The sequence below is a fragment of the Neopelma chrysocephalum genome, unplaced genomic scaffold, assembly GCF_003984885.1.
Source record: "Neopelma chrysocephalum unplaced genomic scaffold, ASM398488v2 Primary Assembly neopelma1_96821, whole genome shotgun sequence".
NCBI lineage: Eukaryota > Metazoa > Chordata > Aves > Passeriformes > Pipridae > Neopelma > Neopelma chrysocephalum.
The window spans coordinates 28,693-43,023 of record NW_020925465.1 but is presented as its reverse complement, the minus strand read 5'-3'; the positions used below and the strand labels follow the sequence as shown (position 1 = coordinate 43,023).

The window sequence follows — 14,331 nt, the reverse complement described above, 5'->3', positions numbered from 1 at the left end:
TCCTCCCCGCCCCGGAAGGGCTCGGGCACGGATCGGAAAGGGGTGGGAGGCGCCGCGACCGCCCCGGAAACAGCGCGGCCGCGGGCGGGGAAGGAGCGCTTTGCTCTGGGCCCGCGCGAGGCGTCCTGGCCCTTTGCTTCCTGGCGCTTCTCACCGCTTCCCGCCGCTTCCCAGCGCTTCTCGACGTTTCCCGAGGCTTCTCGCCGCTTTCCAACCCTCCCTCCGGCTGCTCTCCCCCACCATGTCGCGGCGGCGGCACAGCGACGACAGCGATGGTGAGCCCCCCGCTCCCCCAGCCCTCATCCCCCGGGATGGCGAGGGCGGCCGGGAGGGTGGATGGGGCGGGAATGGAGGAACGGGGGGGGTTCTCCGGCCTCGGTAACGCTGTGCTCGGTGTGTTCTTGGAGCAGGGCAGCCCCACAAGAGGCGGAGGACGTCCGAGCCTTCCGAGATCGAGGAGAGGCTCGAGTCGCTCATCTGCAGGGTGGGAGAGAAGGTAGGCGAGTTCGGGAGAGTTAAAGCCTTGTTGCCCTTTTCCCCCCTTCCCTTCGGTGCGCCATGTGGTAGCGGTTCGTCTGTAGCAGCCCCCCCACCCCCCCTCCCGATCCCCCGGCCCTCCCCCCCCCCAAAATAAAAACCACGTGTGTTGTGAGATACGTTGAAAGTTGTTGGTTTTCAAAAAGTCACGTGGCGGGCAAGTGCTTGAATTGTAGCGTGGTGTTTCCCGAGCAGGGATACACAGCCAGCGAATAGTTAGTTACTTGCGCGCCTGCGGGTGTTGGTGGTCCCACTCCACAAAGGATGTGGAGGAATAAACTTGGTCTGCCTGTGGCACAAGTTTCCAGTCCTGACAGAATTTGGGGCTAGTGGAAGAGGGGGTCACTGGAGTTCCTGGGGGGGAGGTTGGTGAGGTGCAGCTTTTCTGAGGAGTACCTGCTCATTTTCTCAGGCAAGTGAGAGCAGTTTATCACTGCTTGTTGCCCTGAAAAAAGAGGTGACATCTCATTAGACTTTGTTGTCTTGCACGATGTGAGAGTCAGGCTGGTTTGTATTGCCTGGTTGATGATGAAACTTTTTTTTTATGTTTTAATTTTAGAGTAATTCATCTTTGGAGAGCAACTTGGAGGGCCTAGCTGGTGTTTTGGAAGCTGATCTGCCGAATTACAAAAGCAAGATCCTAAGAATACTTTGCACTGTGTACGTATGGGGGAGGTCTGGGAATATGGGAAGTGTTTTCTTTGTGCATAAGTTTAAGTATTAAGGGCAGTCTGAATGCCAAGAGTGGCTTTACTTCCTTGCTGCTGTCACAGCATGGAGTTTGTCTACTACAAATGAAAGAAATAGAGGAATAAGCTCATTACGTAGTAGGCGTAATTCAAGTAAAATATGACTTTACATTACTCTGACTTGAAATGTGTACAAGGCTGAAAGCAGATAGAAGAAACTTCAGAGCTGCTCTTCAGTAGCTGTGGGAACACAGCAATGCTGGGCAGTTTCCTGTATCCAGATGAAGTGCTAATGACCACCAAAGCTGTTGGCTGCCAACACTTATTTAGTCTTATTATCTGTGATGTTTTCTCACTGCTTTCTCCTCTTCTCTGACAATGATTTGCTAATGTCTTTGTAAGCCCAAAGGTGAGGAGCAGAAAGCAGGCTCTCTACTGCCTGACAGCTCTCCTTACTCACCCTTGCAAAGTGCAGGAGCAGAGGTGCCCTATGTCAGGGTCACTGAGTGGTGTCTGAGGGAGGGGTTGTGCAGTGTCTAAGGTAGGAGGTAAGACAAGTACAAAAGAAGGGTGTAGGGGAGACTGTAGCCTACACTAAAGTATCTAGTTTTGCAGATACTTAAAATCTATTTTTGTAGCAATATTTGTTAATAAAAGGCAAATAGGGCCTTTTTTTTTTTAACCTGTAGCAATAAGACACTTCTGAAAGTACAGAGTTAGCTTTCATGCATACGAAAATGGTTGAGGAAAACCTGGCTTTCCCTGTGTTGTGTAATAAAATTCTTTCTAAATTGTGAACTTAAAACAACTTCTTACATCCTTGCATAAATTCCATCACATATATTATTTGGCCAACCCTCTGGAATACTCAGCAATTAGATAAAAATAAAAAGCAAATACCATAAATATACCTGAAAATGGCACGTGCCTTTTTAAGGGGCTATGGTTAAAACAAAAAAGGTTATCTGTAAGATACTAACTGTGGGATAAAACTGTAAGATTGTGCTAGCAATCTTTTCTTATTTCCTCATGAGATAAGAGAAGCAGGTTCTAAGATGCAATGCAGTTGGCACATGATGAATAAACAACTAACAGAGTGTTTCTTTTTCTGTGTCAGTGCACGTCTGCTACCAGAAAAGCTTACTGTTTACACCACACTGGTTGGCTTGCTGAATGCTAGGAACTACAATTTTGGTGGAGAATTTGTGGAAGCCATGATTCGTCAGCTTAAGGAATGTCTGAAAGTAAATATGTATAACGAAGCTGTGCATTTAGTAAGTGGAGTTTTGTCTATTTGTTTTACATTTCTCCTCATCCTTTTCCTCTGCTTCTTTACCTTTTCGTTCCAGAACAGCTGGGCCTTGCAGTAATGTTACAGTCTCTTTTGCCATCAACGTGCAGTGCACTGTAAATACTCCCAAGAGGAAGTTTGTGTTAATTGAGAAGTATTTCCTTCCTCAAGGGAGAGCAAATCATATTACAGTTGCAAAATTTACTTCCAACTGTATATTTTTCCGGTGAAAAATTAAATTTGTGGTAAAGAGGTGCTTCTCTCCACCTGTTCTTCAGTCAAATGTAAAAGATGAATGAAAGTCATTGTGCTTCTGTTGTGTTCAGAGATATACGATGGTCTTGTGGCTCTCTTGGAAAAAAAATTGAAAAAGAAAATTAACAATCTGGTTCTTAAAAGCTGTTTTTGATGGCTGTTTTCATTCTGCTTATGAGGCAGTTTTAAGTGCTACCTGTCTTTGAAACCATTGACTCCATTCTTGCTGCTTATAGATTTTGTCTCTAAAAGGTATTAGAACTTCAGCAATGTTTGATTTAGAAGCCCACTGGTGGGCAAGTTCCCGGCTTCTTCTGAACCCCACTGGTGGAAATAAAGATTCTAGTCAAGAGACTGCTGTTCAACTGTGGGACACTTTTCTAATAAGACCTAATTGCTAGAATTTCTGTTGTTTTAGTGATCTGATACTGTATAGAGTAGATAGAAGTGCAAGAGTTTTCTTCTGTAATTTCAGGTTGCATGTCTTAGAATGCATACTGGTGTTTCCCATCACTCCTTAGTCAGGAATATTATCCTTGTAGTATTGTGGCAGTGGAGCAGATTACAGACATTATAGTGAACAATATGTTAGGAAGCACTTATGATACTTGTTTTCTAGCTTTGAAAGGTGGGTCTGTACAATGTGCAGTATTTCAGTCTTGGTGGTACTCAGTGGGTATTATACTTTATTGATCGGGTTCTTGAATCATTTCAGTAAAGTTTATTTCTTCTTGTGCAGCCAGTTTAATAAGTATTCATTTAAAACAATTTTTTTTTCTTTTTTTAGGTTCGTTTTCTGTCTGATCTTGTGAATTGTCATGTAATAGCTGCACCTTCGATGGTAGCTATGTTTGAGAACTTTGTGAGTGTGACACAGGAGGAGGATGTACCCCAGGTAAGCAAAAGATCTGTGGGCTCTCTAGGGCTGTTTTCACAGTTTGTCTGTATCATGTCTCCTGTACTTACACTTAGAACAGGAAGTTTTTAGAGACAGCAAATTGAATTCCTGAGCATTAGTAAAAGGAGCCTGTGGCAATTGGGAAATACATCATACAGTAAGAAAGTATGATCCTTTCTAGTGAAGTGGCTGAAGTGAATTTATTTTACCTTACTTTGGCAGTTGGCTTTTCTGCTGTACCGATAATCTGCAGAAGGACTTTGAAAGTGATACCATTTTTCAGGTCTGCTTATCACAGTTCAAGCGAAAAATTAGATGTTTCAATCTGCAACTGCTGGTCTTTATGTCCCCCGAAAACAATGTGCTGATGTTTCGAATTTAAATGTATGCACATGCAAAGTCTGTTGGAGCTCACTTGTATACTTAGATTTTGGTATGTTACCTTCCTGTAGGTGCGATGTGACTGGTATATGTTTGCATTTCTGTCATCTTTGCCTTGGGTTGGAAAGGAGCTATATGAGAAAAAGGATGCTGAAATGGATCGTCTCCTGTCTCAGACAGAAAGTTATTTGAAGTAAGTTGTAACCCATTAAAACACTATTACTGGTTATCTGTTTAAATATTTAAGTAAGTAAGAATTAATGGCTTTAATTATTGCTAACTTAAAAGTATTCTAAAGCCTTAGGTTTGAACTGTTCTGTGTGGGGGGGGGAAAGCCCTGAAAATACATGAGGTGGAGAGATTTTTGAATTTGAAAAGTTTTATTGTTATGTCTAATTCTAGAGTATGTTATAGGTCTTGTTCTGCTCGTGCTGGAGCAGCTGGAGTTGTAACTGTGGTGTGAACACTGATCAGTTGCTGCATTAGTGCTAACCAGTGTCACTGCGTTCTGTCTAGGTGCTTCAGGTTAATGCTGTTGTCAAGATGTACTGATAGAGATAGTTTAAGTAATCAGAAACCTGTTTTGTATATACTGTAGACTTCATCAGCTGAAAAGAACAAATAGTAGTACACTCATAAGAAAAACAAAATTGCTGCCCTAAATCAGTCCATTAAAAGTCAGGTTTTCTTTCCTGTTTAAACAGACGCCGCCAGAAGATTCATGTACCCATGCTGCAGGTGTGGACAGCTGATAAACCACATCCACAAGAAGAGGTGATTGGACTTTTACATGCATTCTTTCAGAAAGTCTGAAAAACAATCTTTTACTAAGGTGTTCTTTTATCACAAAATTAAAAGGCACTTGAAAAGTATGAATTGTCTGCTGTTTGACATTAATTCCAATAAGCTGTATGTGGGGAATTCTTTTCCAAGTGTTGGTTCAAAATATGAGGTTGTATGGAGTAAGAAGTGTTTTGTTGTGTGCTGACAGGCCCCTGAAGAAATGTTATGAAGTGAGGAATGGCTTTAGATTGTAGTGGTTTTTTTTGGAACTGCAGGTTGCAGGACATGTTAAAAGACTTTCTGTGTAAAACAGAATGTAATTTCTTACTTATCCCTAAATGTTTTCCATCTGCGAGAAACAACCCTTTATAGTGACTTTGCTTTCTCAACCTTAGGAGTGCTAAACAAATATGTAGAAACTGTGTGCAGCAGTTACCATGCCATCTTTCACAATCAAGCCAAAAATGTGGAGAGGAGAGGTGGCATCTGGCTACCTTAGGGTGGGATTTTCCTTTTGGGATATTATTGAGGGTTCTTCTTTCCCCTAACTTCCAGGACAAATGTTGGGTCTCTAAATTGATTTTCTGGGATATTTTGGAGCATGGCCCTCTTACACTGTGTTCACTGTTCCAATTAAATCACAACCTTAACAATTATCTTATTAATCATAATTTGGAGGGATGGGCTTTCTGATTATGATTGATTTGTCTACATGAGTATTCTGCCTACCCAGTATCTGAATTTTCTTATTTAGTTCAGTAGAGAGATTTAGCTGAGTGCATTTGGGACCATGTGTTACCCAGCGTACTTGCAGACATGACTGTGCACTTCAAGTGCTAGTTGTTACCAGTTTTGTAATGTTCACATTTTGTAGTGTGATGATTTCAGTAAATGCAAAGCACTTCCATGTAGAAGTTATAATTTGAAACTTGCATTCAGTAAGGCCACAGGCCTCCAGAGTTCCTGGAGTAACTAAACAAAGCAAGACTATTTATTGCCAGTTGCACAGATGTCTGTGCTATCTCTGTGAGAATGCTGGGACTCAAAATTGTGTTGAAAACTGTGGCAAAGGTATTTAATATTTTATAGTATTGTATATGTATTGAATATACAGTAGCTGGTAGTTTTGATTGCTCTGGGATCAGCATGGCAGTCCTACAGAATGTCTTTCTTATTTTAGTGATGATATGTTTGTTTTAATACCACCAAAGAGCAATGACTGACATGACTTCACTGCTGTAGCTCCGCTGGGACTCCTGAGCTGCCTGTTGGTGTTTAAAAAGCTGCCAGCATTTAAATTTTACTGAACACAACATTGTATGAAACTAGGAACAGCTCTAGTATTTAGAGTTCTTAAATTATTTGTTAGTTTACTGAAGCAGCAGTTTAAGAAACTGGGTTTTTTTCAGAATGGAGTGTGGAATTTAAGGAATACGTTTCGGATAGCTCAGGGAACTGCCATTTTTGTTGCGAGATTCGGCGCATCTGATGTTTCTCACCCTTTTCCTTCAGTATTTAGACTGCCTTTGGTCTCAGATTCAGAAGCTGAAAAAAGACCGTTGGCAGGAGCGACACATTCTGAGGCCCTACTTGGCTTTTGACAGCGTTCTTTGTGAAGCTCTGCAACACAATCTGCCTCCGTTTACCCCTCCACCTCATACTGAAGATTCAGTATACCCGATGCCAAGGGTTATTTTTAGGATGTTTGACTACACAGATGACCCTGAGGTATGTGACTGCTGTGGGAGATGGCAAGTGGATTTTTTTCACCTGTAAATGTATCTAGGGTAGCTTGCTACCTGTTGTACCACTGCATTTGCAGTGATCTTCATGAGTCTTCATTCTTTCTTACTAGGGTCCTGTCATGCCTGGCAGCCACTCCGTTGAACGATTTGTAATAGAAGAGAACCTCCACTGCATCATCAAATCGCACTGGAAGGAGAGAAAGACTTGGTAGGAGGAGCTCAGCACGTTTTAAGGGGCCCTGGCACTTTTTAAATACTACCATGGCTTTGGTGCCAGCAGGGGTGCATAGAGTCCTGCACTGGTTAGGCAAGAGCGATAACAGAGTCGGTGTGATCCAGGGGGACAGTGGCTTCTGGGAAGAGAATCCCTTGATAATACGGAATGTGCTGCAAAAAGTGTGCAGACACACCTTGTTCCTCACAGGAGCGCTTTGGAGAGTGTGATTGTGTTGCTCTTCCCAGAGTATTGAGGGGGCTGATTTGTTGGGTGGGGCAGTGAGCCTTGAGCTTGTTCATCTGCAGCTGACAGTGCTTTGGTGTTTATGGAACAGCTCTGTGTTGGGCTTCCTGTGGGAATTACATGGCAGAGATAATTGAGCTCTGGGGAGCCATTGCTGGGCCAGTAGATTTTGTTGCTTTCAATTCAGCTGTGCAGTCAATTCAATTCAGGATGCAGTCAGGGCACTTTCCTTCATTTCTGCCTGGGCAATGTTTGATGTAGGTAATTGATAACCGAGGTGGTTTGCCACAGGTGTCAGGCTTCTGTATGAAAACTACCAAACTCTATATAGTACTCAAAAAAAATCGGCAGAAATGTTGGATTTGGTGATGGCATGTGAAAAGTTTTTTGGTTGCAGCTGTTTGGTTCAGCAGAAACTAGAAATTCAGTGTTGTTGCAGTTACTGGGATAGTCTTTGTTAATTATCAAAAGACAATAAAAGACTAGGACTACCAGAGAGGTTAATTGTTTGCTTTGCACTAATGATAGGTGGTAACGACCTGATTAAAAGATGAAGCATTTGAAACATGAGAGTTTCTTACATAACCCATTAGCTTAATTGTGCTTTCAAGTCATTCTGAACATCTAATTGTTTGGGGTAGTTTTTCTTTCCATTTTTCATCTGTTTATGCCAGAATTGCATATCACAGTGACTTTTTTAAGCAAAGCAATGTAACCACTACATAAAGTACAATTGTTACAGATCATAGTTTAGGCAATGCTACTGTATTCTTGTGCTGTTTCTTTTTTTAAATGCTCTGTGGTTTAATGAACAGGCTTTAGAAGCATTATTGATGTGTTTGGTGCTGTTTGTGTGGGAACTCTTGCCTAGAATTAAGCATTATCTGTAATTATGTTACTTGATCTTTACATGACATTTGCTATGTTATGTTTGAATGTATCTGTGTTTTTGCAGCGCTGCACAGCTGTTGAGCTATCCAGGAAATAACAAGATCCCGTTGAACTACCACATCGTAGAGGTATGGATTTTATAGATCACCTCTTTGTAGCTCCATTGTTTCATGAGTAACATGTCCCACTTAGTTCCGTTATAGATCCATTAAATTACAGGTTGATTTGGGAGTCAGCCAGAACCTTGTTGAATTGAAACAACATTTTATAAATGAGCGGGTTGTCTTGAGCTTTTGTTGTCATTTTAACATTGGAGCTTTGATCAAATACCAGAATTTCTTAATGCACTAGTAATCCAGGTTGTGGCATTTCTCAAACTTCAAATTATACATATGATGCTTCTAATGTATCACACAGCCTAAGAGATGGCTGCATTTGAGTCACTTTCAGTTTAAAACAAATTTGAGTGAAAATACAAGAGGAAATGTGCACAGATTGAAATACAAAAAACCTCCATTTAAACATAAGAAAAATCTATTTTTAATTCAAAGGTAATTGAGCACTTGAAGAGTTTGCCCAGAAGTTCAAAACCTAACAAGACACAGCCCTAAGCAACCTACTCCAGGTGACTGCCTTATGTAGGGGGCTGTTGACTTGATGATGTCCGGTTAGACTCCTGCCATTCTGTATGATTTTATGTTTGGATCTTCTAAATTATTTTGTTCTACTAGCCCTCAGAAGAACTTTCAGTGAAATAGCAATGTGTTTCCTCTGGGGCATTCTCCATATTAGAGAATTCTAGGCAACTGTAATGTGTGCCAGAAGAGCAGCATAGGTTTTCTTTTGCTGCCTTCTTTGGAAAGTTTGTTTTCGAGTTGTAGAACTGTGTAAAACTTCAGTGATTTTCATCAAAAGTTGAAAGGGATTAACAGATTTCAGCTATAGCAACTTGTCATATAAAGGTTTTATGAAGAAGTAACTGCAAGTAGGAATTTCAGAGCTAATTTTGACAAGAAATAATGTTATGTAGAAGATTTATCCTCATAAAAGTGGGATTGAGAATTCCTTTTGCACCAAAATGCCAGATATTTGGATTACTGTAAAGTTACATGAGATTTGGTCACCTTATTCTTCTTGCACTTTGAATTCAGAACAGAGGAATATTATAATGAGGAGTAATTTTCTGCCTTAACACTGAAGTATATTCACTGATTTTACCTTCAGTATCTTGAAGTGCTGTAAAAAGTGATGGAATTCCTGAAAATAAGTGCAAAATTAGTGTACAGATTCTTTGACTAACATTAATAATTTCCTTTTTTCTTGCAATTTTGAGTTGCTTTAGGATATTCACTTTATTATTTTCTGACTGCTTACTTTTAATGAAGATTCAGTGTTTGTAAAGCTTAGCATAGGTTTTTTTCATACTTCTGTTCATTCTGCTTACTACTACTTCCTTGTAAGGTCTGTCTGACAAGCTCTCACCAACAGTCATATTAGTTTTATGTTGCTTTCAACAATAGTTTAATCTGTGAAATTTTACTGACTTTTTCAGCAGGTCACAGAACTGTAGAAATAATGTGGTCTAACAAATAAAGGAAAATGTTATTTGAAGTTCAGAATGTAACAGTTAGGCAGAAGTAAATTTAACCTGGAACTAGTTGTCAGTACCTTCCCAAGTGTCCCAAGGCCCCCTTGGGCCCCTCTGAGCAGAGGATGTTCCATGCTGCCTGGAACCCGTGTGAAACACTGAGATGTGACACCTTTCCATCAGTAGCTTCTTCCAGACACACCTATGGGTATTTCTGGTAGCTGTTAATAGAGGATGTCTGGGCAGCCTCATTGGCTTGTTGGACTGCTGTGTGTTGTTGTGCTGCCACAGTTTTTGGTACACAGTTGAGACATTCAGGGCATCAGTGATCATTCTTGTGGCCTTGAACTCTTCACAAAATATGGTATGACAATTTGAAATACTTGAACTGAATACTTGGTAATGAACGTGTGATGAGTGTCAGAAATACAGCTTTATGCAGTATCCCAAACAGAAAGCAATTGATCATCCAGTAGTTATTTCCTAACAAAGTTGTCCCTACGTTTTTGTCATATCTGTCTTAACAGTATGTCCAGATTATGCTGACACAGAAGGGTTCCCCAGCATCTTACAGTCTCTTTCTGCTTTCAAGTCCTTCCTTAGAATAAACAAGTTCTAGTCAATGTGTTTTCATGTGCTGTTTTTGGAGTCTGTAAGTGGAGGTTGATTTCTTAAACAAGATTTTTCTGAAGCTTACTTCTTTAAGCTTTATTCAGAAGTTTAAAGAGGAAACTGATCAACTATAATGAATCAAAGATTCCCAATTCCTTTGATGTTATTTAAATTTAGTTGAGAATGGAATGCAAAGTAAACAGAAACCCAGAGGTGGATGTTGTACAGAGATGATTTTATTGTAGCCCTCGAGGGGTTGACGTGCTGTTGTTAGAGGCAAACTTTAAAATAAAAGCACAAATACTGGTGGCAGGATTATTTTCAGTTTTCTTGGAAGGACCTTCCACCAAGAGGTATTGAGCATATATTTTTGTTGTATGAAATGCTGGTTGTAATTTGCAGTTTAAAGTTGTGGCTTTATTTATATAATGTTTTGCATAGGAGAAAAGAGGACATGATGGAAAAGATAGAGATGTAATTTTACTGCAAATAGTCTTTCGTACTAAATGCTTAGTCTTCCTTTCATATATTTAATATTTATATTTACTATTGAATAGGATCAGTTTATTTGTGTGTTTCTCAGATCATGCGGTATCACTGCAATAGGTCATATTATAACTATTTCCATTTCTACAGTTATGTGCTATATCTGTTAGACATAATAGATGTATAATGCTGGTGTTGTATTAGCATGAAATGATAAGGGCAGTTAGAGTGGACTTTATTAGTGCAGTGTAGGGTTACCACTACCTTTTATATGGTTCTCTCTATTTTCCTGGAACATGCATTTGACAGAACAATATGGGTCTTTTGGGATAGATAATTGTTTAAGATTGATGGCCACTTATTGTGAAGCTGAGAGTTGTGCAGGCCATGTTTGACTGTGCTCTGATTCTGTGATTTCCTCTCCTACAGGTAATATTTGCAGAATTGTTTCAACTTCCATCTCCACCGCACATTGAAGTCATGTACACAACGCTCCTGATTGAACTGTGCAAACTTCAGCCTGGCTCTTTACCACAAGTTGTATCCTTTCTGTGCTGCTGAAGAGCATTTATGAAATGCAGCCTTTATTTTATTTGTTCTGTAGCTGATGGGATATCAGTAAATACTGGCTGTATTAGTATTTTGCAGCAGCTGCATGGAACTTTGCCTGTAACGTGTGCATAGATAGAATAACACAGCCCACTTAGCAGAGATCTGGATTTGCCGAGCGGGCAAGACTCTTCAGCATTCTCTGCACTGTTCTTGTACTTCCTCTAACCTTCCCAAGAAATGCTGCTTTGGTAAGGGGGTAAAATACAATACTTCTGTTTGTCACTGCAGCCTGTTTAGGTTTGGACAGCTTGAGGCATGGTCATAGACACATTAAAGCCTGAGAAGGAAAGAAAGTGACAGACTTGATATTTTGTTCTAACAACTGTGTGAGTGCTCCTTCTCCTTTTTTAGCAGTAAGTGTAGCAGGTGATTTTAAAGAACTTGCCTGAGTTCCCACTCAGTGCTCACACTGGAGCATTCAAAAGGTCAATAATCATCTGTGAGCTCAGACAGGGTGGCTAAATGCTGAGAAAAGAGGCACGGCTTCCAGCTAACTCTGACCATCACATTATATCACCTTAGGTCATTGGTTTAGATAAAGCTATAGACTGAGAATGGAGGACAGTCAAAAGATGTCTATCCACTGGTAATTTCATGCCAAAATTTTCATTCTACTTCATGATACCACCCACTGTTTGAAAATCACATAATCTCAAAGAGTAGCCAAAGAGTAGCTCTCTTCCTAGAATTGGGTATATGTCCATGCATGAAGTTTTTTATGTTAATAGGGACACTGTAAGAAGGATAAAGGCCTTGTGGGGTAGAGCCAGTGTAGACATACTTTCTCAAGTCTTCAGTGATGATTAAAGATTGAGTGTTTATAAGCAGGAACCTGTGAAGCTAAACCGTGGGTGAGATTACAGAAGTACTCCATAAGAATGTTGCTGTCTGTTCATGTCAGTGCAATTTTGCTTGTTGCATGATGTGAATTCTGTCTTTCTGTGGAGGAAGCCAACAGTCTTGTTGCAACAATGGAAGAAAAATAGGCTGAGATTAAAGAGTGGAACTCATAATATTCTTCTTTTTTTCCACTGTGGATTTACCTGATTTTGGAGTAGGCTTAGGGAGCTTTCAGTGCGAAAGGTTGATGACATTCTATTAAAAACCTTAAAGGAATAACATCTGACTTATCTAGTGCTTTTCTGTAAACCTTAATAAGAAACTTTAAGCTTGCACAAGCCACGGAAATGCTCTACATGCGCTTGGATACAATGAACACAACGTGTGTGGACAGGTAAGTATGTTTTGGAGGTAATGGAAAACATTCCTCAATGTCCAGTGTAGAGGAAAAATGAAGAGGCTGTGGAAAGAGTAGTCAGAAACCCTTGTTAGAACTGCTTGATGCTGTTCAAAATGTTTTGTGGGCTCTAGCTTAGAACAGCATAAAGAAAATGTGGAGAATTGGCAGCTTGCCTCCTCTCGCCGGGAACACTCCCCTGGAGGTCTGTCTGTCAACACAGGACAGTGCAGATGGGCGACAGCTTTTCTGTATCCAGAGCTGTCCATAGTTGTATAGCACTCTGTTACCTGGTACCGTGCCTGCTCCCTAATGGTCTGAGGGGCACCTTGGAAGTGGAGTTAATGGGGTATGTGCCACCCAAAGGAGGAGAATGGTGGTGATTTTGCCCTTTCAGTGACGTCTGCATTGTGTAGGAAGGCAGTTATTGGCTAATGAAAAATGTGAAAGTTGCATATTCACAGTAAGTTTACATTTTAATTGTTAGTTTAATACGTCATCTCTTTATATGAAATGACAGATCATGACAAGCTGTCTATTTTCCCATAAAAGCTTCTTTCTGAATTTCCAAACTCAGTCTTTTGTATCTGTCAACATAAATGCCTGTTTAATGCTGTAACAGCTTAAAGAGTTTAGGCTTACCTTTCTAAAGTAGAATGCATTCATAAGAAAAGCTCAAGTGAAAGTTTTCTTGCACTTCTGACATTTAATGGACCATTCTTTTTCTTTTAATATAGATTTATTAACTGGTTTTCTCACCACTTGAGCAACTTTCAGTTCCGTTGGAGCTGGGAAGATTGGTAAGTTTCTCTCTTTTTAATTCGAACCTGATATTGCAGAGGGTAGTGAGCTGTCTGTGTGCACCTGCAGTTACAAAAAGACATGCTTCACCATGGGCATGGAAAGAAATAGAGCGTGGGCTATATCCCTGGAAAGTATTCAGCGTTCACAGAAATGGAGAGATCTGACCATTAGTTATACTAAGAGCTGATAAGGGGGATATAGGAGTGAGAAAGAGCAAAATGTTCTGAAAGTGTATGTTATTCAGCATCTTCCATCAGGTGAATTCCGTATAGGAACTGTGAAAGTATTGTGCTGCAAAATGAATGCAATTTTTCTGTGGTGCTCTTCCATTTCACTAAAAGCTCTGGTAGCAAATTAAGCCTTTGTGGGAGTGAAATGACTAGTAAGTTTTTATCCTTTTGGTTGAAACCTGATATTGCAAAACCCTTAAAATTTCAAACTTATCCAGGAAGAATAAGGGCATAGTGGCCCTGTTAATTGTTTTTCTCTAGCTCTTCAGAGATTGTTCTTAATCTCTTCACCAGCACTCAGTGGTAGATTATCTTGATAATCTCTTTAGTCCCTAGTGAACATGTGACAAATCTCAAGCCAGTATAAGTATTCCTTAAAGAGGGAAGCAGAAATGTAATTTCTTTAATGTGTCCTGCACTTTCAGTCAGTTGTTAGCAAATTTTTCAAAATGACTCCCTGATTTCCTTTTTAATGATTTGTGCTGACTCTGTGTCCTGTATTCATTCTGCAGTTTTTCTCTGTGTCCTACCCCAAACCTTTCATTATATATAACCTTTGTCCTTGAGACCTTGTGGTCTATTTCCCACCTGCCAAATCCTAGTGCCTGAAGTTCCATCAGAGCTTGACCTGCCATCCATTCTTACCATGCCGTGTTTTGAACTTGCATCTCTAGCAGGAGCTCCCTGGACCCAGTCAGTGTCTAACCCCAGGTTCCCTAAGCTTTCCATTCCAGGCAGCCATGTAACAGGGGAGATCATCTTGAGGTTAAATCCTCCCTGCAGTAGCTTCCACAGCCTGCTGCTGTGCACGCTTTCTGTAGGTGATCTGCCC

General features: G+C 40.6%; 1 protein-coding gene across 2 annotated transcripts in view; it reads left to right on the top strand.

Annotated features, from left to right (window-relative positions):
* The window catches only part of NCBP1 (nuclear cap binding protein subunit 1), a 44,034-nt gene that overhangs the window by 13,990 nt on the left and 15,713 nt on the right, over positions 1 to 14,331 (top strand). The window contains exons 1-13 of one of the 2 annotated variants that reach the window (XM_027670257.1): positions 64 to 275; positions 411 to 496; positions 1,097 to 1,197; positions 2,344 to 2,500; positions 3,560 to 3,667; positions 4,123 to 4,244; positions 4,756 to 4,825; positions 6,347 to 6,562; positions 6,690 to 6,787; positions 7,995 to 8,058; positions 11,046 to 11,156; positions 12,398 to 12,462; positions 13,203 to 13,265. In XM_027670257.1, the coding sequence (XP_027526058.1) occupies positions 242 to 275; positions 411 to 496; positions 1,097 to 1,197; positions 2,344 to 2,500; positions 3,560 to 3,667; positions 4,123 to 4,244; positions 4,756 to 4,825; positions 6,347 to 6,562; positions 6,690 to 6,787; positions 7,995 to 8,058; positions 11,046 to 11,156; positions 12,398 to 12,462; positions 13,203 to 13,265 (1,295 nt within the window). In that variant the 5' untranslated portion in view covers positions 64 to 241. Of the gene's footprint in view, positions 1 to 63; positions 276 to 410; positions 497 to 1,096; positions 1,198 to 2,343; positions 2,501 to 3,559; positions 3,668 to 4,122; positions 4,245 to 4,755; positions 4,826 to 6,346; positions 6,563 to 6,689; positions 6,788 to 7,994; positions 8,059 to 11,045; positions 11,157 to 12,397; positions 12,463 to 13,202; positions 13,266 to 14,331 lie in introns of those variants that run through there. The other variant, XM_027670258.1, reaches the window with a different exon arrangement.